The following is a 27,234-nucleotide window of genomic DNA, read 5'->3' on the forward strand; positions in this document are numbered from 1 at the left end:
AGATGGTACACACTGTAGCCACGGTGCGCGGTGGTGAAGCGAGTGAATGTTTAAGGTGGTGGATGGGGTGCCAATCAAGCGGGTTGCTTTGTCCTGGATAGTGTCGAGCTTCTTGAGTGTTGTTGGAGCTGTACTCATCCAGGCAAGTGGTGCCTGCCATTGTATTAGCAACCTTATGGCTTTTTTTTTACCATTTTTGGCAAGCAAAGAAAATATATTCCCATATAATATGAGTACAGGAATTGCTAGATTGAAAAAAAAACAAAACCCATCTAGTTTGTCATCTACCATCCTGGTAATCACACGATACAACAACAATGGAGATGTTGACTAATCATGGCAATCAATCTCTTAGCACTTCATCTATAACAGATCCAGACGGAACGTCAGGAAAACCCCATTGGTGGGAAATTCTGGGAACCATAGGTCCAAAGTCATCTGTTCCCCCCCAACCATATGTCACATCTCAAATTAGCCATATACTGTGTCCCAAAACATTGTTTTCTGAAAGAAATGTATCAAATTTGAATTTGAATTAATCAATATTATCCGCTTCCACCATCTCCTGCCAAAGTGGGGCAAAATGAGCAAAGACTTGCCAATCTGGTTTATATTTTGGACATTTCTGGACACTCAAAGACCCAATGGCGAGGCTAAAATTTGACAGATGGCAAGGCAAACCATCACATTGACCAAAAAAAGGCACTGCTTTGTAGGATGAGGAAGTGAGGCAGGCAGAGTACAGGGAAGTGCGTCTTTATGCTGAATCCCAACGTTCATCAACTTCAGATTACAACACTGTTAGATTAGTGCCAGAGATTGGTAAGAAATAGTCCAATCTGAGCTGAAAAAAATGTAAATAAACATCCATCCTTTGGATAAGATGATAAATGGCATTATTCAAGAAGAGTTGGGAATTCTCCCAGTGTCCTGGCCACCATTTCTCCCTCAGCTAACATGAACAAAATGCAGATTAACTGGTCATTAATCTTACCACTGTGTTTGGGATATTGCTATTGCAAAATGGCTGCCATTTTGCCTCCATATCAACCGTTACTGCACTTGAAAAAAGTAGTTCATTGTGTGAACCTCTGAGGCATTTCAACCTGATGATGAGGCAATAACATCAGGCTTCACGATTTAGACCTTTTTTTTTCCCCTGTGACAAACTAAACTTGAAGGCTTTACCTGTGATGTGAAAACAAGCAGTCATGCTGAGAGTGCAGCGGGATGTGTGACGTTGTTGTAACTTAAGCTGCATCACTTGTATTGCACAGAGAATCCAAGGTACACATAATCATTATCTTGCATTGTTGGTGACAGGGTTTGTTTCTGTGGAGATGATCTGGGAATGTGCCTCCCCAGAAAATTTATCTGGTCATTACCTCAATCCAGCTTGTGGGCAGCTTTTCTTCGAATAGTGCTATAGGATCTTTTACATCTACCTGGGAGGGCATATAGGGCCTCAGTTTGATGTCTTATCCAAAAGATGGGAAACAGTTGCACAGTTTTGAAGAGAATGAGTTAGATTAGGGACAGTGTGATAAATCTTTAAATCAACACATTGTAGGGAGGAGGATAAGAATGTAGGATGGGCAGAATCATCTGAAATCCAAACTTGCGGATGGGAAAAGAATTTGTCACAGTGCAACATCTCAATTGGTGCAACAGACATTGGATGCAAGCAAGTTAACCAGCTCCTTCAAATGTCTAATGCTGAAACATGACTGTCGAGAGGTCCTTGTGGCTCAGTGGTAAAGCTGAGCATGGGTTATGATACTGATGTGTACAAACTTGGAAGTCCCAAGTGCTACGTTGTTGAGTGAGCTGGGATTTTTTTGTCTGGAACAGCTCTTTGATGGGTTTCAGTCAGCCTGGAAAAAAGGAAAACTTGCATTTATATTGCGCCTTTCACGACCTCAGGATGTCCCAAAGCGCTTTACAGCCAATGAAGTACTTTTAAGGGTATTCACTGTTGTAATGCAGGAAACACGGCAGCCAATTGCGCACAGCAAGCTCCTACAAACAGCAGTGTGATAATGACCAGATAATCTGTTTTTGTTATGTTGATTGAGGGATAAATATTGGCAAAGACACCAGGGATAGCGCCACTGCTCGTCTTCAAAATAGTGCAATGGGATCTTTTACGTCCACCTGAGAGAGCAGACGGGGCCTCGGTTTAACCTCTCCTCCAAAAGACAGCACCTCCTACAGTGCAGCACGCCCTCAGTACTGCACTGGAGTGTCAGCCTAGATTTTTGTGCTCAAGTCTCTGGAGTGGGACTTGAACCCACAACCTTCTGACTCAGAGGCGAGAGTGCTACCCACTGAGTCTCGGCTGACACTAGGGAGAGCAAAAGTCTGCCAACATTCCCACTCCTGATCATTATGGTAGAAAGTATGAATGTGCGGGTGCTGGGCTGTGCTCAGCTGTTATACTTCCTGCAATTGAATACCCAGCTCAACACTCATTGTCTGGTACACAACAGAGGCGAATGGCCACTTGAGTGTGGTCCTGGAGGGTTGATGGCACCTGTGGAGTAGTAGCTCAGTGAGAGCCAGAACTTTTCACACACAGGGTAGTGAAAATCTAGAACTCCCTTTCCTCACAAGGCTGTGGAGGCTGGGTCAATTGGAATATTCAAGCATGAGATTTTTGTTAGGTAAGGGTATTGAGGGATATGGAACAAAGGTACAGATCAGCCATGATCCAATTGAATGAAGGAACAGGCTCAAGGGGCTGAATGGGCTACTCCTGCTGCTATGCTTCTTCAGGAGAGGAGGAGGGAAGTCCACAGGTACAGTGTTTCTTTGGTAAAAGAATATCTCCAAGTCCTTAACATGCACACTGAGCAAGACGAGGAAGAAATTTAGGTGGGAAGAGAAGTGGTCACAGTAATAGGTATTTAAGGAGGCTTTTGAACACAGGCGGGAGGAAGCAAGGTGAAGTAGGTTATGAAGAGTACTCTGGAGAGAAGGGCTTTCATTCTTTGAAAGGAGGCACCTGAGAGATAGCATTTAAGAGGTGTTTCAGATTGCAAGTAGTACTGCAAAAATAGATCCAGAACACTACTTGAAACTTAAGTCGTGACAGTAGGACAAGGGGGTACAGGGTCAAACTAATACAAGACAAATTTAGGAGTGATGTGACTGTGATGAGCATGTGGAGTAAACCTCTGATTAAGGTTGTGGAGATGCAACACCTGGGATCATTTAAGAATGCTACGAGGGCTCAACGCTAGGTTCATTCTAGGGGGACGCTGTGACTTGAGTGAAATCATCCATATCTCACGTAACTGACTGATTTACCCTCGCACCCCAACCCCCTCCCATTTAATCCAGAGTGAGAACTGGAAGTTACAGACAGAGTAGGAATGTTTGGCAGGAGGCAGTCACTCAGATAAAGTAACATATTTCATTGGTTGGATGCCAGAGGGTTGTGGGTAATAGGTTATTTTTCCTGAATCTTCCCCTTGGAATGAAATCCTCTCAAAATTACCAGGTAATTATCCTGTAGAACATTAACCTCTTCCATTCGTATTCATCCTCTATATTAAAAAAAATCCACTTCTTCTTTCTGTCCAAATAAACTTAGGGACAAAAAGGAGGACAACAACAACTTGCATTTATATAGCATCTTTAACAAAGGAAACCCTTTCAAGGTGCTTCACAGAAGGGTAATTGGATAAAAATTGACACTGAGCCAAAGAAGGAGATATTAGGAGGCATGACTAAAAGCTTGGTCAAAGAGGTAGGTTTTAAGGAGGGTCTTAAAGGAGGAGAGAGAGAGGCGGAGAGTTTGGGGAGGGAATTCCAGAGCTTTGGGCTGAGATGACTGAAGGCACCGATGGCAGGGTGAGGGAAGTGGGGGGTGCACAAGAGACCATAGTTGGAGGAACATGGAGTTCTTGGAGGGTTGTAGGGCTGGAGGAGGTTACAAAAATAGAGGGGTAAGGCCATGGAGGGATTTGAACACGAGATGTGTGTAAAATTAAAAAAAAATCTATTTGTGTGATCTAGTTTTGCATGTCAGCCTTGGCTCAGTTGTAGCACTCTCACCTCTGAGTTAGAAGGCTGTGGGTTCAAGGCCCATTTCAAAGATTTGAGTACATAATCTCATCTGACACTCCAGTGGAGTACTGAGGGTGTGCTGCGCTGTTGGAGGTTCTGTCTTTCAGATGAGACGTTAAACCGAGGACCTATCTGCCCTCTTGAGTGGATGTAAAAGATTTCATGGGACTATTGGAAGAAGGGCAGGGGAGTTCTCCCCAAGACCCTGGCCAATCCCTCACCCAACATTAGGAAAACAGATTATCTAGTCATTATCACATTGCTGTTTTGGGACCTTGCTGTGCACTAATTGGCTTCATGTTTACTATATTACAACAGTGAGTACACTTCAAATAGTATTTAATTGGCCATGAAGCACTTTGGGAGGTCCTGAGGCCATGAAAGGCACTTTATAAATGCAAGTTCTTCTTTTCTATATTAATTTATGTTTTATCACGTCATTTTTTTTTAGACAGAGATTTAAAGGGAATTTTTTTTGCCCCCTGCTATGTGTCTTTGTATGTATTTAAAAAGGCAGCGTTTCTTGAGAGGACTGTCCAATATTGAGATCTTTTTCTGCACTGCCTGTCAAATCTAACTGCGTGTTCATCTCTGTGCAGAGTTATAAAAGTTATTGCTGTTGTAAAGATATTGATGCTTTTTGAAATATTTTAGTGATGATGGTGAGACAAAAGTTTTTTTTCAATCTCAGGATGTGGGCAGTGCTGCCAGACCACAAAAAATAACATCTCTTTGAACTCGTGTAGTCATAAGTGAGTGGCTTGCATTGAGTCAACCATATATTAATGGAGTGTCGCGGTTGTGTTACTGGACTAGTCATCTAAATGAAAGGTCATCGACCAGAAACGTTAACTTTGTTTCTCTCTCCACACATGCTTCCTGACCTGCTGAGTATTTCCAGCATTTTCTGTTTTTATTTCAGATTTCCAGCATCCGCAGCATTTTGCTTTTGTCGTAATCTCGAGGCCTGAACTAATAATCCAGAGAACATGAGTTCAAATCCCACCGTGGCCGTTTGAGAATTTGACTTTAGTTTTTTTTTAAATCTGGAAATAAAAAGCTGGTGTCAATAAAGTGACCATGAAGCTGTCAGATTGTCATAAAAATCCAACTGGTTCATTAATGTCGTTTAAGGAAGGAAACCTGCTGACCTTACCTGGTCTGGTCTGGCCTACATATGACTAGTCCCACACTAATGTGGTTGACTCTTAACTGCCCTTTGAAGTGACCGAGTAAGCCACTCCGTTTGGGCAACGGGGGATGGGGCCAAAGCAGGTTGGGGTACATAATTACAGTGACTATGCTTCAAAAACAATTGATCAGCTGTGAAAAGCTTTGGGATGCCCTCTGAGTGTGCTATAGAAATGCAAGTCATTTTGTTTCTTTACTTGGTCTTGTTCCTTGCTAAGCCACATGTTGCCCTTGCCCGCTACACTACCATCAGTGACTGCCCCGTGTGTTCCGGAACACCAATTATTTGCATTCGTATAGCACCTCTAATGTAGGAGTGAAAACAGGAAGCACGTTTTCACACACGGTAGTGGAAATCCGAAACACTGTCCCCCAAAAGGCTGTGGGTGCTGGGTCAATTGAAATTTTCAAAACTGAGATAAATAGATATTTGTTGGGTAAGGGTATCAAGGCAGATGAATGAAGTTGAAGTACAGTCCTACTCCTGTTCCTATTATCCAAGTAGAAAAACATTCCAAGGCCCTTCAAAGAGATGCAAGGAAAAACGGGTACTGAACCAAAGTGGGAGATATTAGTAGAGATGACCATAAGCTTGGCCAAAGTGGTACATTCTTAAAGGAGGAGAGGGAGGTTGGAGAGGTTTGTGGAGGGAATTCTAGAGTGTTGGGCCTAGGCAGCTGCTAATGATGAGATGAATCAGTGGGATGAAAATCAGATGAGTTCCACAGTGGGTGATCAATCCACTTTGCCACATTACTGCTCAAGCAGTGAAGTTGAAAATGAACCCCCCGATGCGCTACTGAGTCATACAGGCTAAGAAGGTCCCAGCATTCAATCCCCAGTCTATGCAGAGTTAGCTGATCTCAATCGGGGTGGTGGTAAATGTGTCATAATTGGCCTCCATGTCCCCCTGGATTGCGGGGGGTGGGGTGGGAAATTGGTTCAGGGTTCACTATGCACTGAGTCATCCTGAACACTATGGACATCAGGTGTGGATGTCACCAACCTTGATGTCCCTGTAGCCTAGTGACATTCATTGTCTAGGCTCACATGCTGATTGGCTACTACCTTCAGAAGAGGCGGAGAGTAAGCTAAACTGTTTTTTTTTAAAAGCACATCACACCTTTGAAGGTGGCAGGACAGCTGTTCTAAAGCTCTTAGAAAAGCATATGGGATCCATGGCTTTATAAATAGATGCATAGAATTCAAAAGCAAGGAAGTTCTGCTAATCCTTTATAAATCACTGGTTAGGCCTTCGCTGGAGTATTGTGTAGAATTCTAAAAGAATGTCAACAACTTGAAGATGGTGCAGAGGTGATTTGCCAGAATGATAAAAATGGACTTCAGTTATGTGGAGAGACTAGAGAAGCTGGAATAAAAACAGAAAGTGCTGGAAATACTCAGCAGGTTAGGCAGCATCTGTGGAGAGAGAAACAGCGTTAATGTTTCAGGTCGATGACCCTTCGTCAGAACTGGGGCAGAACTAGAGAAGCTGGGATTGTTCTCCTTAGAGCAGAGAAGATTAATAGAGGCGTTCAAAATTATGAAGGGTTTTGATAGAGCAGCGAGCAAGAAACTGTTTCCACTGGCAACAGGGTCGGTAACTAGAGGATACAGATTTCAGATCATTGGCAAAAGAACCAGAAGAGAGATGAGAATTTTTTTTTATGCAGCGAGTTATGATCTCAATGCACTGCCTGAAAGGATGATGGAAGCAGATTCAATAGTAACTATCAAAAGGGAATTGGATATATACTTAAAAATGAAAAATTTGCAGGGCTGTGGGGAAAGAGTGGCAAAGTGAGAATAATTGGATCGTTCTAAGAGCCGGCACAGGCACGATGAACTGAATGCCCTCTTTCTGTGCTGTATAATTCTATGATTCAGGGGCATGATTCCCACACTCGAGGTACACAGCCCATTCCCAGTGCAAGAAAAACAAGACACACGACGACACCCCTTCTAGAAGGGGGCCCATATTACTGTCTGTGCCGGCATTCTTCTCGGCCCCAGAAGTGGTCTGTATGCCAGCTTCTTCCCGACATCCAGATCGATGGGTGGCAGCAAGGTAAGAGCACGAGGGAATTCCAATCAGGGGACCTGCCTTCTCCAACACCGTGGGCCAGATTCGCTGAAAACAGAACTTTCTGCCAGACACCCAAACGCCATTAGAAATTTGTACTGTGGGTGGGAACAACAACTAGTATTTATATACAACAACAACTTTTATTTATATAGCGCCTTTAACGTAGTAAACCGTCCCCAGGCACTTCACAGGAGTATTAAAAGACAAAAAATTTGACACTGAACAACATAAGGAGAAATTAGGGCAGGTGACCAAAAGCTTGGTGAAAGAGGTAGGTTTTAAGGAGCATCTTAAAGGAGGAAAGAGAGGTTCCGAGGCGGCGAGGTTTAGGCAGGGAATTCCAGAGTTTACGTCCTAGGCAACAGAAGGCACGGCCACCAATGGTTGAGCGATTATAATCAGGGATGCTCAAGAGGGCAGAATTAGAGGAGCGCAGATATCTCTGGGTTGGCGGGGGGGTTGTGGGGCTGAAGGAGATTAGAGGTAGGAAGGGACGAGGCCATGGAGGGATTTGAAAACGAGGATGAGAATTTTGAAATAGAAGCGTTGCTTAACCGGGAGCCAGTGTAGGTCAGCGAGCACAGGGGTGATGGGTGAACGGGACTTGGTGCGAGTTAGGACACAGGCAGCCGAGTTTTGGGTGACCTCAAGTTTACGTAGGGTAGAATGTGGGAGGCCAGCCAAGAGTGCGTTGGAATAGTCAAGTCTAGAAGTAACAAAGGCATGGATGAGGGTTTCAGCAGCGGATGAGCTGAGGCAAGAATGGAGACGGGCGATGTTACGGAGGTGAAATAGGTGGTCTTAGTTATGCTGTGGATATGTGGTCGGAAACTCATTTCGGGGTCAAATATGACACCAAGGTTGCGAACAGTGTGGTTCAGCCTCAGACAGATGTTAGGGAGAGGGATGGAGTCAGTGGCTAGGGAACAGAGTTTGTGGCGGGGACTGAAAACAATGGTTTTGGTCTTCCCAATATTTAATTGGAGAAAATTTCTGCTCATCCAGAACTGGATGTCAGACAATTTAGAGACCGTGGCGGGGTTGAGAGAAGTGGTAGTGAGCTGGGTGGTTGTCGTCAGGACCCTTAATGTAGTAAAACATCCCAAGTCACGTCACAGGAGCGTAATCAGACAAAATTGTCACCAAGACGAAGGAGGCGATATTAGAACAGGTGGACACATGCTTGGCAAATGAGAGCATCTTAAAGGAGGAGTGAGAGGTGGAGAGGCAAAGGTTTAGGGAGGGAATTGCAGAGCTCCAGGCCTAAACAGCTGATGTGCATCCCCGATTTCATTCATTGATGGATGTACCAAGAGGCCAGAATTGGAGGAACGCAGAGTTCACAGAGGGTTGTAGGGCTGGAGGAGGTTACAGAGATAGGGAGGGGCTAGGCCACGGAGGGATTTGAACACGAGGATGAGAATTTTAAATTTGAGGTGTTGTTGGATCAGAAGCCAATATAGGTCAGCGAGCACAGGGGTGATGGATGGTTTGGACTTGTTGCAGGTTATGATATTGTAGAGGAATTTTGGATGAGTTCAAGTTCATGAAGACCTGTGTTTCTGGGTCCCACCTAATTTATCTCCCCCTATGCTGCATTCCCAGCTAATGTGCACCAGGGGAGAGGGTGTCCTGCAGGCCGCTGAGAACATCCAGGAACCCTGTTTGGTATCTGGAGGGTGTTTACGAGGAGTTCAAGATCTAATTTTTCAGTGCTGTTAATAGGGCTTCACAGTGACGTTCAGTACCTGCGGCCTAATAGGATGAAAGTAAGCTTTTCCTTTTCTCTTTTTATTGTTTGTTGTACTTGGGATGTGAGCGACACCAGCAAGCCTGCATTTATTGTTGCCCCAAGGGCATTAGGATTCAACCACAGCATGTCAGACTGGAGTCACAGATAGGCCAGACCAGGTAGGGGTGGCAGGTTCCCTCCCCTGAAGGACAGTAGTGAACCAGTTGGGTTTTGACAACAATCTGGTAGCTTTTTTGGTCATTTATTCCTGGTGCCTGCCCACAAATTACCAGCTTTATTAAATTCAGTTTCTCAACTTGCCACAACAGGTTTTGGACATCAATTTGGACAGTCCAGTACCATACCCAATATTCTATCAGTTTTGTCCTTTTTTTCCCCCTCCTCTCTCTTTCTAACTTTGCTGGCCAGAGATTTTCCTGTGATTGGCATTACCGGGGCAGTGTGTTTGAGCTCCGCCCTGTGCTCACAGGTGATGAGGTCAGCCATCAGTAACTGACGATTACTCAACACCGCGCTGGGAATCCATCTGTTCAGAGCAAACATTGTCATTAGAGCTTGGATTACTCAAGGGGCACCTACAGCCACACCCATGTGTGTCTACTGATTGGCTTTGAGAGTGATCTTTGTATACAGAGAGGGAGATGCACATGAATGGAATGTGGGAGAGTGCGGCCAAGGGATGGGAGGGAGTGAGACATAGGAAGGCGAAGAGTGAGATAGAGAGACAGGAAAAGAGAAAAAGGGAGAGAGAGCAGAGATCTCTATCAAGAAGCAAAGTGGCACCAATGGTAAGTTTCCACCACCGGAATCTGTATTGGGTCTACCATTTTGATTCTTGCCACAGCCATAGAATCATAGGATTAGGCCATTCAGCCCATCGTACCTGTACTGACTCTTTTGTAGAGCTATCCAATGAATCCCACTTCCCTGCAGCCCTATAAATTTTTCCCTTCAAGTGTTCAATCCAATTTTCAACCAATTTGGGTTTTAGTTCTCAGCCAGTCTGCACAGGCCTGCGAGGTACTTTTGATTTCACTGAACTTTATGGACTTTCTCCACACATAAGGCAAGGCCCACGGCCTGTGTGCATTGCAAAGGATCATGGTGCAAAACCAGGAGAATTCAGCAAATGTGATATAAAACTGGTGGTCTCCTACCCCCTGCTTAGTGCAGGCCTGGTACCAGCCAGTGTGAATAGAACTCTTTTTGCATTGCATTGTGAGATTCCACTCCTGTGACATGGTCATTCCCAGCAGACTGCTCCATATCTCTCCATATGTTCACCAGAACAGCTGTAAACTAGGCCCGGATCTGGTTACGCCAAGTCTTTATTTTTTTTATTTATTTGTTCATGGGATGTGGGTGTCGCCGGCAAGGCCAGCATTTATTGCCCATCCCTAATTGCCACCATTTCAGAGGGTAACGAGTCAACCATAGTGTGGGTTTGGAGTCACATATAGGCCAGATCAGGTAAGGATGGCAGATTTCCTTCCCTCAAGGACATCAGTGAACCAGATAGGTTTTTATGACAATCCGGTAGTTTCATGGTCACCATTACTGATACTAGCTTTTTTTATTCCAGCTTTATTTAATTAACTGAATATAAATTCCCCAGCTGCCGTGGTGGGATTTGAACTCCTATCTCCAGATTATTAGTCCAGGCATCTGGATTACCAGTCCAGTAACATAACCACTATGCTACCATTCCCGAAACAGCAATGTGATAATGACGAGACAATCTGTTTTAGTGATGTTGATTGAGGGATAAATATTGGATAAGGCACTGGGGAAAAATCCCCTGCTCTTCTTCGAAATTGTGCCATGAGATCTTTTACATCCACCTGAGAGAGCAGACGGGGCCGCAGTTTAACGTCTCATCTGAAAGACGGCACCTCTGACAGTGCAGCGCTCCCTCTACTACACTGGAGTGTCGGCCTAGATTTTTTGGGGGGCTCAAGTATCTGGAGTGGGACTTGAACCCCCAACCTTCTGACTCAGGCGAGAGTGCTACCCATTGATCCACGTCTGACCTACTGCCAAGGTTTTTGGGATGGCCTTGTGGGATGTAGCCTCCAGCCGCTTTTATGAAGCCATTGATGTAAGGGAGGCTGCAGCTAGGATCAGAAGCTCTAATCATTGGAGTGGTTGTGGGACCCGAGTGTTTTTTTTTGTAGTGGATCTCTTTCTGAGGGGGCAGTTTAGGATTTTTCCGGGTGGTCGGTGGGGAGTGCACGAGGCACCAAATGGGAAATGGCAGGAGAATGGAACTAAGTGAAGAGCTCTTTCACAGAACTGTCAATGGGCCTAATGGGGAATGGGTAGGCAAATGGGATTAAGTGGGATTTGCAGAAAACCAGCACTGGCACAATGGGTCAAATATGCGACAAAATCCTAGAAATCTGGCATCTGTTTTGAACTTGAGTTTGTTTTCAGAGGCTAACCTAGAAAGCTAGCAATGGCCGACGGCTCAGAAGCATCCCTGCCCAGGAACAAGTCATGGGCCAGCACAGCAGCTGAGCTGCCCGATAATTACTGAATGCAGGAAGGATGTTCCCGATGGCCGGGGAGTCCAGAACCAGGGGTCACAGTCTAAGGATAAGGGGTAAGCCATTTAGGACTGAGATGAGGAGGAATTTCTTTACCCAGAGAGTGGTGAACCTGTGGAATTCTCTACCACAGAAGGCAGTAGAGGCCAATTCATTAAATATATTCAAGAAGGAGTTAGATATATTTCTTAAGGCTAAAGGGATCAAGGGATATGGGGAGAAAGCAGGGACAGGGTACTGAATTTGGATGATGAGCCATGATCTCATTAAATGGCGGAGTAGGCTCGAGGGGCCAAATATTAAAACCGAAAGTAAGAGCTTCTACAGGTATATAAAAAGGAAGAGAGTAGCTAAAGTAAACGTTGGTCCCTTAGAGGATGAGAATGGGGAATTAATGGGGAACGGGGAAATGGCAAAGACTCTGAACAATATATTTTGTATCTGTCTTCATGGTAGAAGACACTAACAACATCCCAATAATGGATAATCAAGGGGTCACAGGGAGGGGGAAACTAAAGACAATCACCATCACGAAGGAAAAAGTACTTGGTAAAATAATGGGACTAAAAGACGACAAGTCCCCTGGACCAGATGGCCTGCACCCCCAGGGTCTTAAAAGAAGTGGCTGCAGAGATAGTGGATGCATTGGTCGCAATATACCAAAATTCCCTGGACTCTGGAGAGGTCCCAGCGGATTGAAAAACCGCAAATGTAACACCCCTATTTAAGAAAGAAGGGAGACAGAAAGCAGGAAACTATAGATCAGTTAGCCTAACATCTGTCGTTGGGTAATTGCTGGAGTCCTTCATTAAGGAAGCAGTAGCAGGGCATTTGGAAAATCATAATGCAGTCAAGCAGAGTCAGCATGGTCTTATGAGAGGGAAATCATGTTTAACAAATTTGCTGGAGTTCTTTGAGGATGTAATGAGCAGGGTGGATAAGGGTGAGCCAGTGGATGTGGTGTATTTGGATTTCCAGAAGGCATTCAATAAGGTGCCACATAAAAGGTTACTGCATAAGATAAGAGCTCACGGAGTTGGGGGTAATATATTAGCATGGATAGAGAATTGGCTAACTAACAGAAAGCAGAGAGTTGGGATAAATGGATCATTTTCCGGTTGGCAAACGGTAACAAGTGGGGTGCCACAGGAATTGTTGATGCTTGGCCTCAACTATTTACAATCTACATTAATGACTTGGATGAAGGGACCGAGTGTAATGTAGCCAAGTTAGCAGATGATACAAAGATGGGTGGGAAAGCAAGTTGTGCAGAGGACTCATAGAATCTGCAAAGGGAAAAAGACAGGCTAAGTGAGTGGGCAAACATTTGGCAGATGGAGTATAATGTGGGAGGTTATCCACTTGGGCAGGAAAAGTAAAAAAGCAAATTATTATTTAAATGGAGAGATTACAAATTGCTACAGTTCAGAGGGACCTGGGGGTCCTTGTGCATGAAACACAAAAAGTTAGCATGCATGTACAGCAAGTAATCAAAAAGACAAATGGAATGTTGGCCTTTATTGCAAAAGGGTTGGAATATAAAAGCAGGGAAGTCCTGCTACAACTGTACAGGGTATTGGTGAGATCACACCTTGAGTACTGCGTACAGTTTTGGTCTCCTTATTTAAGGAAGGATATACTTGCATTGGAAGCAGTCAAGAGAAGGTTCACTTGGTTGATTCCTGAGATGAGGGGGTTAACTTATGAAGAAAGGTTGAGCAGGTTGGGCCTATACTCATTGGAATTTAGAAGAATGAGAGGTGATCTTTTTTAAACATATAAGATACTGAGTGGGCTCGACAAGGTAGATGCAGAGAGGATGTTTCCCCTCGTGGGGAAATCTAGAACTCGGGGGCATAGTTTCAGAATAAAGGGTCGCCCTTTTAGAACTGAGATGAGGAGGAATTTCTTCTCTGAGGGTCGTAAATCTGTGGAATTCTCTGCCCCAGAGAGCTGTGGAGGCTGGGTCATGAAATACATTTAAGGTGGAGATAGACAGATTTTTGCAAAATAAGGGAGTGAAGGGTTATGGGGAGCGGGCGGGGAAGTGGCTTTGAGCCCAAGATCAGCCATGGTCTGATGGAATGGCGGAGCAGGCTCGAGGGGCCAAGTGGCCTATTCCTGCTCCTATTTCTTATGTAATTATGTACTGTAATTACCTATGACCCCAATCCTCTGTTGTTCGAGTTGGACTCCTGTAGTGTATGTACTTTGCAGAAGGAACTATATTCTGCAGCCCCTGTATACTGCAGTACCAGTAGTGACCACCCCGTATATAAGCCTGTGTAGTAACATTTGCATAGTAGTTCCAGGTTGCCTCCATTCAGTAAAGACCTGTTATAACCAACTCCTGCAGTCCGTGTCTCAATTATACACGGACATAATACTGGCGACGAGCAGATATGAACTTACCTACAGTCTGCACCACCTCATGGGGATCCATCCCTGAAGCGAAGTTATCAGAGGTCGAGGCCAGAAGGAAGAAAGAAACAGAAGAAATGGGCGTCGACCGTGGGCATCCGCCTCTGAGTCAGCGGAGTTGAAGATTTGCAGGAGAGGCTGTCGAGAGCGGGGCTTGGTTATCCTGTCGATGGTGCTTCAGCTAATCGGGCTGGTGGCAGGTAGTACACTGATCCTTCCTGGGCTGCGGCGGTCCAGAGCTCGAGCGGGTGGCTTTGCAACGGGGCCGAGCAGCGTTGTCGGGAAGAGGAGAGAGAGAGAGGGTGGAGCACACGGGGCGCGGCCGGTGCTACGAAGCCGGGCAGCGTACAGACCCGAGAAGAGGGAGGCAAGTGTCCCGCAGGGTTGTTCCGACGACGGGGAAATAATAAAAATTAAACGCGCAGAAAGCCGCGAGGAGCTGCAGTTTGCCACGGGAACCGCGGAGAGCGGCGTTAGCAGCAGCGGGGGGGGAAGTACGCGAAGACCAGAGGGCGTCGCCATCAAGGCATAAAACGCCAGCAACAGCGGAGAAGATAGAAAGCGCGGGAGGCGCCATCTTAATCCAGCGGGGAAGAAGGCAAAGCGCGGGAGGCGCCATTTTGTTAAATCGGGGAAGAAGGCAAAGCGCGGGAGGCGCCATCTTAGATTTCCAAGATGCCGAAGACTGGCAATATCACTGCCTTCGATAATGCAATAGAAGACTGGACCATGTATGTGGAAAGAGTCGAGGTATATTGCGAGGCAAACGAAGTAGCCGATGAGAAAAAGGCATCGGTACTGCTAAACTTAATAGGCGCAAGAACGTACGGCCTATTGCGGGACCTGATTACTCCAGCCAAACCGAAGGCGAAGATTTTTAATGAAATTGTTGCTATCCTACAGGAACACCTAAATCCTGCACCACTGCTGATAGCAGAAAGATTTAAATTCCACAGGAGAAATCAGCATAAAGATGAGAGCAATGCTGATTACCTTACGGAACTACGCAAGCTATCAAAGCACTGCCAGTTCGGAGCAGGACTGGCAGATACCTCACGGGACAAATTTGTCTGTGGACTCCTGAGTGAAGGAACCCAGAAGAGGTTACTCTCCGAGAAAGAGCTGACGTTAGATAAGGCTTTCAGCGTGGCAGTATCGTACGAAGCAGCAGCAAGGGGAGCTGCGGAAATACAGCAAAAGCCACAGGAATACGGCACCCACAAAATGACACGGGGATTTGCAAAATGCTATCACTGCGGCAGAACAACCCATGACCAGAAGGACTGCTGGTCCAAGGACAAAATATGCAGGCAATGCGGAAAGATGGGACACATTGCACGAGTTTGCAGGTCTGGGAAGAAGACCAACGACAACAAAAAGGCTACTAAGGAACCGTACAGGAAAGTACAAAAGATGACGGACAGTAGTTCCGAAGACCAGATGAGCGATAGTGAATCCGGGAACAAGAGACTAAGCTGTCTCAAACTTCACAACGTAATCGCAAAAGAGGATCTCCGAACCATTTGGGTCACCCTCACGATAGCAGGGTCCCAAGTCAAAATGGAATTGGATACAGGATCAGCTCTAACCGTCATGAATCGACAAGACTACGAGCGGCTATTCTCACACATACCCTTGAAAGAGACATCCATTGTCTTGAAGACGTATACGGGGCAAAAAGTATACCCCAGAGAAAAAATAAGGGTGCCTGTCGAATACAACGGCAAGGAAAGACAGAAATTGTATCTGTACATACTGCAAGATGGTGGACCACCGTTATTGGGACGTGAATGGATCAGAAAGATAAGTTTAGACTGGCACTCCATTCAGGCACTGACGGTGGCTGGTAAAATGGATGACGACATCACACCTGGACGATTGTCAACAATCTTAGCTAACGCCAAAGAGGTATTTCAACAAGAACTGGGAACTCTTAAAGGCGTAACCGCCTCGATAAAAATAGAAGAGAATGCAATTCCCAAGTTTTTCAAAGCAAGACCGGTACCATATGCAATTTGCCCAGCCGTCGAGGCAGAGCTGGAGAATCTGGAGAATGCAGGCGTGTTATCTAAGGTAGACTGGAGCGAGTGGGCGACACCCATCGTTCCTGTCATGAAGAAAACGTTAAACAATAAGTCCCCTGACAAAATTGAAGCGGTAGTTAAGGCTCCAGCGCCTGAAAATGTGTCGCAACTGAGGTCATTCCTCGGATTGGTGAATTACTACCATAAGTTTTTGCCGAATTTGTCCACAATTCTGCACCCACTGAACGCCCTACTACAAACGGGAGTAGCATGGAAATGGAGCGATGAATGTAAGCGGGCCTTTCAGAAGAGTAAGGACCTAATCACTTCAAGAGAAGTATTGGCTCACTACAACCCATCACTATCGATAAGACTGGCGTGTGATGCGTCTCCCTACGGCATTGGGGCGGTACTGTCACACAGATTCCTTGATGGTTCAGAGAGGCCGATAGCTTTTGCGTCACGCTCGTTAACTTCAGCTGAGCGTAACTACGCCCAGATTGACAGAGAGGCCCTCAGCCTGGTGTGGGGGGTGAAGAAGTTCAATCACTACCTGCACGGTCAGAAATTTACTCTACTTACTGATCATCAACCTCTCATCTCCATTTTCAACCCTCAGAAGGGCGTACCGATAATGACAGCACAACGGCTACAGAGGTGGTCCCTTTTCCTAGGGGCACACCAATATGACATCGAGTACAAAGGAACTAAACAGCATGGGAATGCTGATGGATTGTCGCGCCTACCGTTGCCAACGGTGGAAGAAGAACTTGCAGTGGATCCAGTGGAGATATTCCACTCGACCATAGTCGAATGTCTCCCTGTGACGAATGCAAACATAGAAAAGGAAACACGAAATGACCCGACACTCTCCTGGGTCTATGATTTAACGGTGAAGGGATGGCCAGCACATGGCGAACCACTGTTGCCAGCATTCTCGCTGCAAAGAGAACAGCTGTCAGTGTGCAGAGGAACCTTGATGTGTGGATCCAGAGTAGTAATTCCACCCAAATTGAAGGATAGAGTGCTCAATGAGCTTCATGAGGGTCATCTGGGAGGGGTAAAAATGAAGAACTTAGCCAGAGCGTTTGTGTGGTGGCCGGGAATCGATAGAGAAATCGAAGAGATGACCAAGAGCTGTACAGGATGCCAGAAGGTCCAAAACGCCCCACCACAAGCCCCTCTACATCCCTGGGAGTGGCCCTCATCTCCATGGCAAAGGGTGCACATTGATTTTGCTGGTCCATTTATGGACTCGATGTTTTTAATTGCGGTGGATGCACATTCAAAGTGGCCAGAGGTAATAAAAATGTCCTCAACCACCACAGAAAAAAACTATCACAGTCTTACGAACCATATTTGCCAGGAATGGGCTGCCTGAACAGATTTGCTCCAACAAAATGGACCACAGTTTGTGTCTGAAGAGTTCCGGAGGTTTTTAAAGAACAATGGTGTTAAGCATTACACATCCGCCCCATATCATCCAGCCACTAATGGATTGGCCGAGAGGTTCGTTCAAACATTCAAGAAGGCTATCAAGGCAATGTGTAATGAAGACATACCCCTACAACACAAGGTGGATAACTTCTTGTTTGCCTACCGGAATGCGACACATGCAGTTACCAACCAAACTCCAGCCATGATGTTCTTCAATTGAAGACTATGATGCCGCTTGGATTTGGTTAAGCCAAACATCAGAAGAGATGTGGAGAACAGGCAGTTTCAGAATATGAATGAAAGGCCGACCAGGAGTTTTAAGATAGGTCACCCAGTTTTGGCCCGGGACTACCGCACAGAGAAATGGCAGCCAGGAACGATCTGTACACGGCAAGGACCTCTAATGTATACCGTGGACGTTGGAGAGAGCATTGTAAGACGCCATGCTGACCAGATTCTAGAGTCACTGGGAAACGTCAACTCCACACCACGATCTGATACACCTGGCGATGAAACCGAAGTACCAATTGCATCTACCTCAGAATCGGTGATATTGGAAGCAGACGAACCAAACAACGACATTGATCCCGACTCAACTTTGCCAGAAGAACCTGATACCCCAAAGTGGCGTTATCCAGACAGAATCAGCAAGCCTCCTCAAAGACTGAACTTATAATTGCTTAACTTCAACTAATGTATCTAGCAACTGTAATTGTAAATATGTTATTTCATTGTTAATCGAATGTTATGTACTGTTTAGCTAAAAGGGGAGGAATTGTAGTGTATGTACTTTGCAGAAGGAACTATATTCTGCAGCCCCTGTATACTGCAGTACCAGTAGTGACCACCCCTGTATATAAGCCTGTGTAGTAACATTTGCATAGTAGTTCCAGGTTGCCTCCATTCAGTAAAGACCTGTTATAACCAACTCCTGCAGTCCGTGTCTCAATTTTACATGGACATAATAACTCCTCCATCCTCTCCACTATTGGGAATGTATGTGTGGCACGTCTGTCAGTACCTCGCAAAGTTGCTGATGTACCTCTGTCATTCTCCTTCTTAACGATGACCCTCGGGGTTCAGCATCTGTGTCAAGCTGAGCAGAACTTGGAGAGGACTGTGCCCCCACCCACACAGACACTCCGCAGCTGTCACTGGCATCAGTGTCTGCTCGTGCTCACTTGTGAATTGTGAATCACCAGGTGATAGACCAATTAACCTCTAACTGGATGCACCGAAGTGCGAGCATTTGCGCTGGTTCATAGCTGTACATCCTGTGACAGTGCACCCTCAGAAGGAATGAGGTCATCTGAGGAATCGTCCTTATGCCTTTCCAGCGACTCTTGCTCTACGAGTGGAGGTCCTGGAATACAAAAGATAGGAATATGAACTAGTCGTGGCAAAGTAACAATTTTGACAATCACCATATCAGTCTTCTCATAGTTTGGTCATGGATGAAATAAAGTCAGCATGTGTGTCAAAGATTTTTTTACTCTGTCACCAGCCATCTGCAAGTTCACAGTCTCTCCATCTCTGATTGAGAGGGACGCAGATGTGCCACTTACCTCCATGGCATTTTTCTCAGCAGCTGTTAATTGTGCAATTTGCGGCGGGCCACCTCCAGTCCTCTCCTTGCATTTTTGCGCTCTCTTACAAGGGACGAAAAATCAAACCTGTGAGTGAGTGAAGTTCACACATTCACCCGATGGACGCAGTGCATCTGGTGAAGGTGGCAGATGCATCATGTTGCATAAGGATTGGATTGAGTGGCAGCGGTTAATGGATACACGGGGAGGTGAGGAAGTGCATAGAAAGCAAAGGATGGGTGCTGTTGAAACTTAAGTGGGTGTGAGGAGTGATGTGATGGAGTATGCTTAGCAAGACAGAATGAGGGTGGGGAGGGTTTACACCACAGGATGTAGGCAAATCAAGAAATGTACTCTCTTTTCATGACCTGATTAGGACATTAAACTGCTTCCTGCACAACATCCAAGACTGCTGCTTACCATCTCAGTCACCTCCAACTGTGCTGTCTTGCTGACAGCAACAGGTTTCTTCCTCCCATTGTTAGGGAAAAGTATGTCCCTCCTGCTCCTGACTGCACCCAGCAATAATTCAAATGAAGCATCATTGAATCTGGATGCTGTTGTGTATGTACCTTTAAGAGAATAACTGGTCTCAGACTGCAGTACCGGCAGTGACCACCCCTGTATAAAAGGCGCTAGTGAGCCTCTGTTGTTTCAGTTTCACCATTGACTTCCGGCAGTAAAGACTTGTTTTGTTCAGCTCCTGCTGTCCGTGTCTCAATCATTCACGGACGTAATAGATGCTACCCTTGCTCTTGTGAATCCATCCTCGACAGCTCCTGGCTCCTCCAAATTCCATATCTGCATTGGCTCTTTTTAAATAGTGGACTTCAGATCGTGTCATGCAGGTGCGCATCACGCCTGCTGCAGAGCTTGGAGGCTCAAAACCTGGAAGGAAAAATTTAATGATTCAATCAAGTCAAAATCGGAGAAACCGACCCGCTGATTTTACAAAGAGTTTTGCACAAACAATCTCCATACCCAACCGCCCACCCCTGCTCAGAACCCACCTTTACATTAATATCAGGGTCACAGTTTCCAAAGCTCCCAACCACTGGGGTTTTCCTCAATTCATATCTGTATCTGTTGTAGACTAATTAATAGAAATTGATTACTATGATAGTCAGCAACTCCATTAGCATTGTAACATGTAACTACCAGGATGGTACAAGGTGAATTAGAAGGACCTTGGGGGGGAAAATTCAGTATCGCCCCGTTTGGGGCGCCATTAGCGGCTGTGCGCAAAGTTTAGCGCCTGGCACTAATTATCGCTTCTGACGGCAAACTTGGCTTTTATCGCCCCTGGAGGTGATTGGAGCGCTAAATCAGACGCTTCACACCTGTCTTAAGGCACAAAGGCCGAGGAGCGAGGCACTACCTCAGAGCGCTGGCGAAGCTCGTGATGTCAGTCAGTAATGGAACACAGACACACTGGCTCCGGCCAGGGGAGCTCTGACGAAAGGTCATCGACCTGAAACGTTAACTCTGTTTCTCTCTTCACAGATGCTGCTTGACCTGCTGAGTTTCTCCAGCATTTTTCTGTTTTTATCTTAGAGGAGGGTTGATTTTGCATTCCATCCACATCCTGCTCATTGCAGCCTTGAATCGCGGCCTGGAGAGACCTGTACATCAAATCTGCTGGAAAGAACAATGGCGAGACCCAGGGAAAGAGCTCAGAGTGCAGCCCCCACAGTCTCTTCCAAATAGATACAAGGAAGGGTAAATCAAAATGAACCTGCAAAGTGCTGCTCAGTATGCAAAACTCCTTCACACAGTGTTGAATCTTGTTGTATGAACGCATTAAAGCATAGAATCAGGCAGACAGGCTCATAACTGCGATGTTCACTTTATTGTGTAAAATGGCTGACTGCCGTTTTCCTGGGTAATTCCCATAAAGCAATGCACATTACATTACCGTATTTACTGGTGTCAAACTCGCACATTACATTACCGTATTGACTGGTGTCAAACTCGCAATCAATACACGACATCCCCCTTTTCCTTGGAAACAAACTTGCAGTTTACAAACAGTTGCTTACAATAACACTGCATAATTTATTTGGTTTATAAACTTTTTACAAACTTGTGTCTTACCAAACAACTAAATAATTCCCAGGTTTAAACATTTAACATCACCCATGCAGTTCTCGCACAGTTTATGTTGTGACATAATCAGACAGTCTTTGGGGTTTTCTTTTAACCCTTTGAGGTCTGGCTGTATTGGGTATGTCTGACATGTTGGTGTCAGTGGGTATTGCCTGTGTCACAGTGGTATGTGTGTCAGGGTCTACTATACTGTCCTCAGTCCCTTATGTTTCTTCCTGCTCATGGAGTGTCTCCTTTGGTCCATTGGTTCTGTATTTCTTCACAAACGTAGTGTTTCTCGAGTAGCGTGCTCCGTCTGGAGATTCTACTACTACTTGACTTACTGTTTGACTCAAACCTTTGTGGGGTGTGGCATTAAAAGGAGTGGTGAACTTGTCCACTTTGTCCTGCCGTACCAGCACCGTGTTGCCAACTTCCACCTCTGAGTATTGTGTTCTCCGCTGTTCATCTGCGTACAGTTTGGACTTGCCTTTTTGTTCTGCGTCCCGGTCACGTACTTCCATGTCTGCGCGCAACTCTGTGATGTCTGGCAGCTTTCCTCTCATTTTCCGTTTAAAGAGCAGCTCTGCCGGGCTCTTTCCTGTCGTGGCATGGTCAATGCTCCTGTACACAGTCACATATTTTCTAAGTTCACGTTTCCAATCTAGTCCTTCTGACTGAGCAATTCTGATTCTCTTCATCAGCAATGCATTCTGGCGCTCGACTTCTCTGTTAGCCTGAGCCCATTTTGCTGTCGCTTTCAGGTGTTTGATCCCGTTGTTTTCACAGTATTCTTTGAATAATTCAGATCGGAATTGGGGACCATTATCAGATTTGCAGGTGATTGGCAAACTATGACGGCTGAAGATTGACTCTAAACTATCAATAACCTTCTCTGTTGTTGTGGAGGTCATGATGTCGTATTCATAGTAGCGACTGTAATAATCAACTACCACAAGAATGGAGTGGTTGGATGGCAAGGGTCCCAGTAAGTCTATAGCTACATCCTGCCAGGGGCGCTCCGGTAATGGTGTTGGTCTTGGCGGTTCAGGTGGGTCGGGTCTGGCTACTATCTGACAGCCGTGGCACGCTTTACAGTGTTTTTCAGCTGCCTTGTCCATGCCAGGCCACCAAACCTTGGTTCTGAGATGTTGCTTTGTTCCAACTATTCCCAAGTGTCCTTCATGTGCTAACACCAGGGCTTGTGCGTGTAACACTGTGGGTAGCACGATGCGTGTTCCCCGAAGAACTAGGTACCCCACTACGCACAGTTCGTTTGCAATTGCTGCATAAGCTTTACAGTTCTCAAAATGTCCGTTTGTGATTGCCTTCCGTACCCCAATCAGCTCTGGGTCGGTAGCAGAGGCTTCCTCCACCTCTCTAGTCGTGAGTGCTTTTGGTGTCGCACTCATAGCTACAAATCTCATGTATTCATCTGAGCCATGAGAATGTGTCTCCTGTTTTGCTGTCTCCCCCAGCAATCGTGACAGTGGGCCTGCAATGTTTTGCTTGCCTGGAATGTGTATCACCTTAAAATCGTACGGCTGTAATCTAAGTACCCATCTTTCTATACGGGCACAGGGTTTAGAGTGTGGGCCGTATATCACTTGTAATGGCTTATGGTCAGTTACCAAGTTAAATTTTCGGCCATACACATATGGATGCAGTCTCTCTCAAGCCCATACAAGAGCTAAGGCCTCTCTCTCTTTGAGAGTATTTCCTCTCTCAGTCTGTTAAACTACGACTTACATAGCATATTGGCACCTCTTGTCCCTGTTGGTTCTGAACTAGTACTGCGCCTAAACCTACAGGACTGGCATCTGCTATCACCTTGGTTGGTGCGTCCTTATCAAAATATGCTAAAGTGCCGGCTCTGGCCAACTCTTCCTTTAGTGCACTGAATGACTGTCTCTGTTGTGATCCAAATTTAAATGGTGTGTCTTTTCTCGTCAGGCGTCGCAGTGGCTCTGATAGCGTTGCAAACTGCAGGATGAATCTGCTATTGTACCCAATGAGTCCCAAGAAACTCCTCACCTCTGTCGCATTCTCTGGTTCCCGAGCTTCTGCCACCGCTCGCACTCTCTCTGCTGTTGGTCCGATGCCCTTTTCAGACAACAGGATTCCCATGAAAATCAATCGGTCCATGTTGAATTGGCACCTCTGAGTTTAGTGTCAGTCCACTTTCCATTAGTCTGGTCATGACAGCGTGCAGGCGTCTGTCGTGCATTTCCTGGTTGTGTGCATGCACAATAATGTCGTCTGAGATGTTTTCAACACCCTCTATTCCAGCTAAGGCATTAGCTGTCTCGTGCTGATATTGCTCACTAGCTGAAGATACACCGAATATCAGCCTCTTGTGCCTGTATACTCCATTATGTACTGCAAACGTTGTAATTTCTCGGGACTCGGGTCAGTTCTAGCTGGTGATAACCCCATTTCAGGTCTAGCTCACTAAACACTGTCGAGCCGTTCATACCTTGGAGTATCTCATCAACGGTGGGGATTGGATATCGTTCCCTCACTATTGCCTGGTTTGCTCGTCTCATGTCTAGACATAACCTTACATCCTTATCCGCTTTTGGCACAATAACCACAGGATTTACCCATGGGGTGGGACCAGTTACAGGTTCGATAATGTCCATGTCCCTCAATTGTTTTATTTTGGCCTCTACTGCCCCCCTTAAGTTGAATGGTATACGCCTGAGTGGCTGGGCCACAGGCTTCACTTGTGGGTCGATATACAAACTGATCTGTTTTGTGTTCAGCCTTCCTACTCCCTGGAATACCTTTGGATACCGCTGTTCTAGTAGCTGTCTTACATCTACCACAGCTGAGACATCTGCGCCTATTTTTAAAACTCCCAGTTTCATGGCTGTCTCCCTTCCTAGCAACGGCTCTCCATGGCCTTTAACCACAATGAACTCCGCCTGCTCAGTTCTCTTACCTATTGTAATCCCACATGTGAATACACCTTTAACTGACAGTGGTCGGCTAGAAGCATAAGAGAATAACTTCCTCTGTCTTAGGGACATGTGACTGACACTTAATGTGTTCTGACTTTAATCCTTCCCATGTATTCTCATCTATCACATTACTAGTTGCACCCGAATCAATTAACATTCTCAGGTTTACTCCCCCCACACACAAGGTAAGTCTCTGTCACGTTATTTCCAGTAACAGCAAATGCAAAGTCATTTTGTTCCTCTACATTGTTCACACTGTTTCTTTGTACCCTTTGTGTGGCATACTTTGGAGAAATGATCCTTTCCCTTGCACTTATGACACATTTGTCCGCGTGCTGGGCATTTCGGATCTCTGCCCATGTGGTCTGTGTGTCCACATCTGTAACATTTCCTTTCGTTCCTACCGCCATTTCCCTTTGGTTTCTCTGTTGAGCTTTTCGCATAATACCCTCTTTTCTGTGTAACACGACGAACAGTATCTGTCTCCGCCTTCTCTGTACATGACATGGCTGACATCTGCTCCTCGACGTTTTCACATTGTGAGGCCAATTGTAACGTGTGGGCGAGCGTTAGACCTTTCCCTTCCTCTAGCAATTTCCTCCGCACATAGGCTGACGTGCACCGACTCAGGATAGCGTCTCTTATTTGATTATCCGCATCCCCCCCCAAAAGCACAGTCTTTAGCAGCCTGCTGCAAGCGAGTAGCAAATTGTTGCACAGTCTCACCTGTCTTCTGGGACAACTTATGAAAAGTCTGTCTAGCAAATGCTGCGTTGACCTGGGGCACGAAGTAGTGATTCAAAGCACTAACCGCCACCGTGTAGTCTGCTGGCTCTCCTGTGTCCGGTAGAGTTGAAAAGATATCCTGGACATCTGGTCCTGCTAGGTGTAGAAGTAGAGCTCTTCTCCTCTGCTTTGTGGCAGCTGTAGAGGTATCGTCGATAATGAGTCCTTTGCCGTCGGCATAAAGCTCAAAAGACATTAACCACCTCGTCCATCTTGGACCCAACGTGGCTGGCTCGGCGAAGCATGCAAAATTTTGAATGCCGGTCTTCTCCATCCTAGCTAACTAAAACTTGGGCAACTACCTATTTAAAATGATTCTGTCCGTTATCCTCGTCGCCAATGTTGTATGAACGCATTAAAGCATAGAATCAGGCAGACAGGCTCATAACTGCGATGTTCACCTTATTGTGTACAATGGCTGACTGCCGTTTTCCCGGGTAGTTCCCATAATGCAATGCACATTACATTACCGTATTTAATGGTGTCAAACTCGCACATTACATTACCGTATTGACTGGTGTCAAACTCGCAATCAATACACGACAAATCTCTCCAGAAGTCTGTCTCTCTCTCTCTCTCTCTCTCTCTCTCTCGCTCTCTCTCTCTCTCTCTCTCTCTCTCTCAGAATGCGTGGTGCAAAAATGTCACCAACAAAAAAAGGCAGGAAGCGGCCGCCTTTAAATAGCGCTCCCCCAGTCCCTTCCTGACTGCAAAACGCTCCCCTCAACCTGTCGTTGCTAGCGGCAGGCGGTAAGGCAGGGGGTGCCACTCAACATCCGGTCTGGGGTACTACCGGCGCGTTGCGCACTCGACTGACGTCATGATCTGCCGGTGCAGGAGATCGTGGCGGTAGTGTTTAGCGCCGCCGCAAAATATCCAGTTAATTTCGCGAGTGGCGCAAACATCGCCGTGCCCAGGTGCTAGTTGCTTTGTGCTCCATTAGCGCCCTCTTAAGGCGCTAATGGGAGGCGCAAACAACTGAATTTTTCCCCCTTGGTCTTTGACTAGACTAAGTTCGCCGAGTAATTCCTATGTTATTAAAAGTTAGCACCAGTCAGAATCAGTAAAACTAATCTCTTGACAAGATCCAAGAAAACACCCAGAGCATGTAGAATCATTTTAATGAATACATACAGCATGATGACAAGACCGCACCCATTTTACAAGCTAAAGGAAACTTATTTAGCAGTCAGCAGGAACATGCCACGTAGGTCAGCAACATCAAGTCAGTTGGGGTAGGCAGGTGTAAAATATGAATTAATTGGACCTCACCCAAGATCAAAGCAGAGTTAAACCTGTTTATCAACTAGTGTGAGGTGGCAATAAACAAAGCAAATAGGATATAAAAACAGAAAATGCTGGAAATGTTTAGCAGGTCAGGCAGCATCTGTGGAGAGAGAAACAGAGTTAACCTGAAATGTTAACTTTTTCTGTTTTTATCTCAGATTTTCGGCATCCGCAGTATTTTGCTTTTGTAAAGCAAATAGGATGCTGGGTTATATTGCCAGATCAGTTGAATTCAAGCCCCTCTGAGGTCTGATTCCGTGTCCGGGGCCCTGCTGAGGCTGCACTTGGAGTTCTCCGTACAGTTCTGGTTATCACAGCATAATGGGAGCACCATTCAGCCCCCAGACAGTGCAGAGGAGCGCAACAAGGCCGATCCATGATATTGCAAGGGGTACGGTAGTGCAGTGGTTGTGTTACTGGACGAGTAATCCAGAGGCCTGAACTAATAATCCAGAGACTGCGAGTTCACAATCCCACCATGGCAGTTTGAGAATTTGGATTCAGTTAAAAAAATCTGGAAATAACCTTGCACGAGTAGAAGTGAGTATGAAGCTGTTGGATTGTCATAAAAAACCATTGTCCCTTAGGGAAAGAAATTTGTCCTCGTTACCTGGTTTGTCCTATGTGTGAGGCCCACGAGAAAACCCGAGCAAGAATTGAAGGCCTGAGGAGGTGGTGGAATTAACTTCATTCTTGTGCTTTCTTTACAGAAGGATCCTCACTATCTGCAGCAATGGCTCGAAGCTTTTGTCACCTCCTTCGAACGAATTATTGACGTCAGCTCCTTTGAGCCCCTGCAGCGAAGGTGAGTTCAACAAGGAAGATATCTTTGGCCCATCTAATCTAGTGTTCAAACCTCTCATACCCCCTTTTTTTAGGTTTATTGTTTGCTCATCCCTCAGTGCTGTGAGATGGTAATGGTGTGCCAAGGCCACTTCAGTGCATATTAAGAGGCGACCATCTCGTGTGGCCCAGAGTTCATATATAGGCCTGACTGA

At 45.8% G+C, this 27,234-nt stretch overlaps 1 protein-coding gene across 1 annotated transcript in view; it reads left to right on the plus strand.

Annotated features, from left to right (window-relative positions):
• The window catches only part of nbeal2 (neurobeachin-like 2), a 288,718-nt gene that overhangs the window by 85,424 nt on the left and 176,060 nt on the right, over positions 1-27,234 (plus strand). Inside the window, exon 2 of the mRNA XM_085993937.1 lies at positions 26,947-27,041. Within this exon, the coding sequence (XP_085850063.1) occupies positions 26,947-27,041 (95 nt within the window). The remainder of the gene's footprint in view (positions 1-26,946; positions 27,042-27,234) is intronic.

Source organism: Somniosus microcephalus, chromosome 7 (assembly GCF_052327205.1).
Source record: "Somniosus microcephalus isolate GS21.2 chromosome 7, FLI_Smic_1.0, whole genome shotgun sequence".
Taxonomy (NCBI): domain Eukaryota; kingdom Metazoa; phylum Chordata; class Chondrichthyes; order Squaliformes; family Somniosidae; genus Somniosus; species Somniosus microcephalus.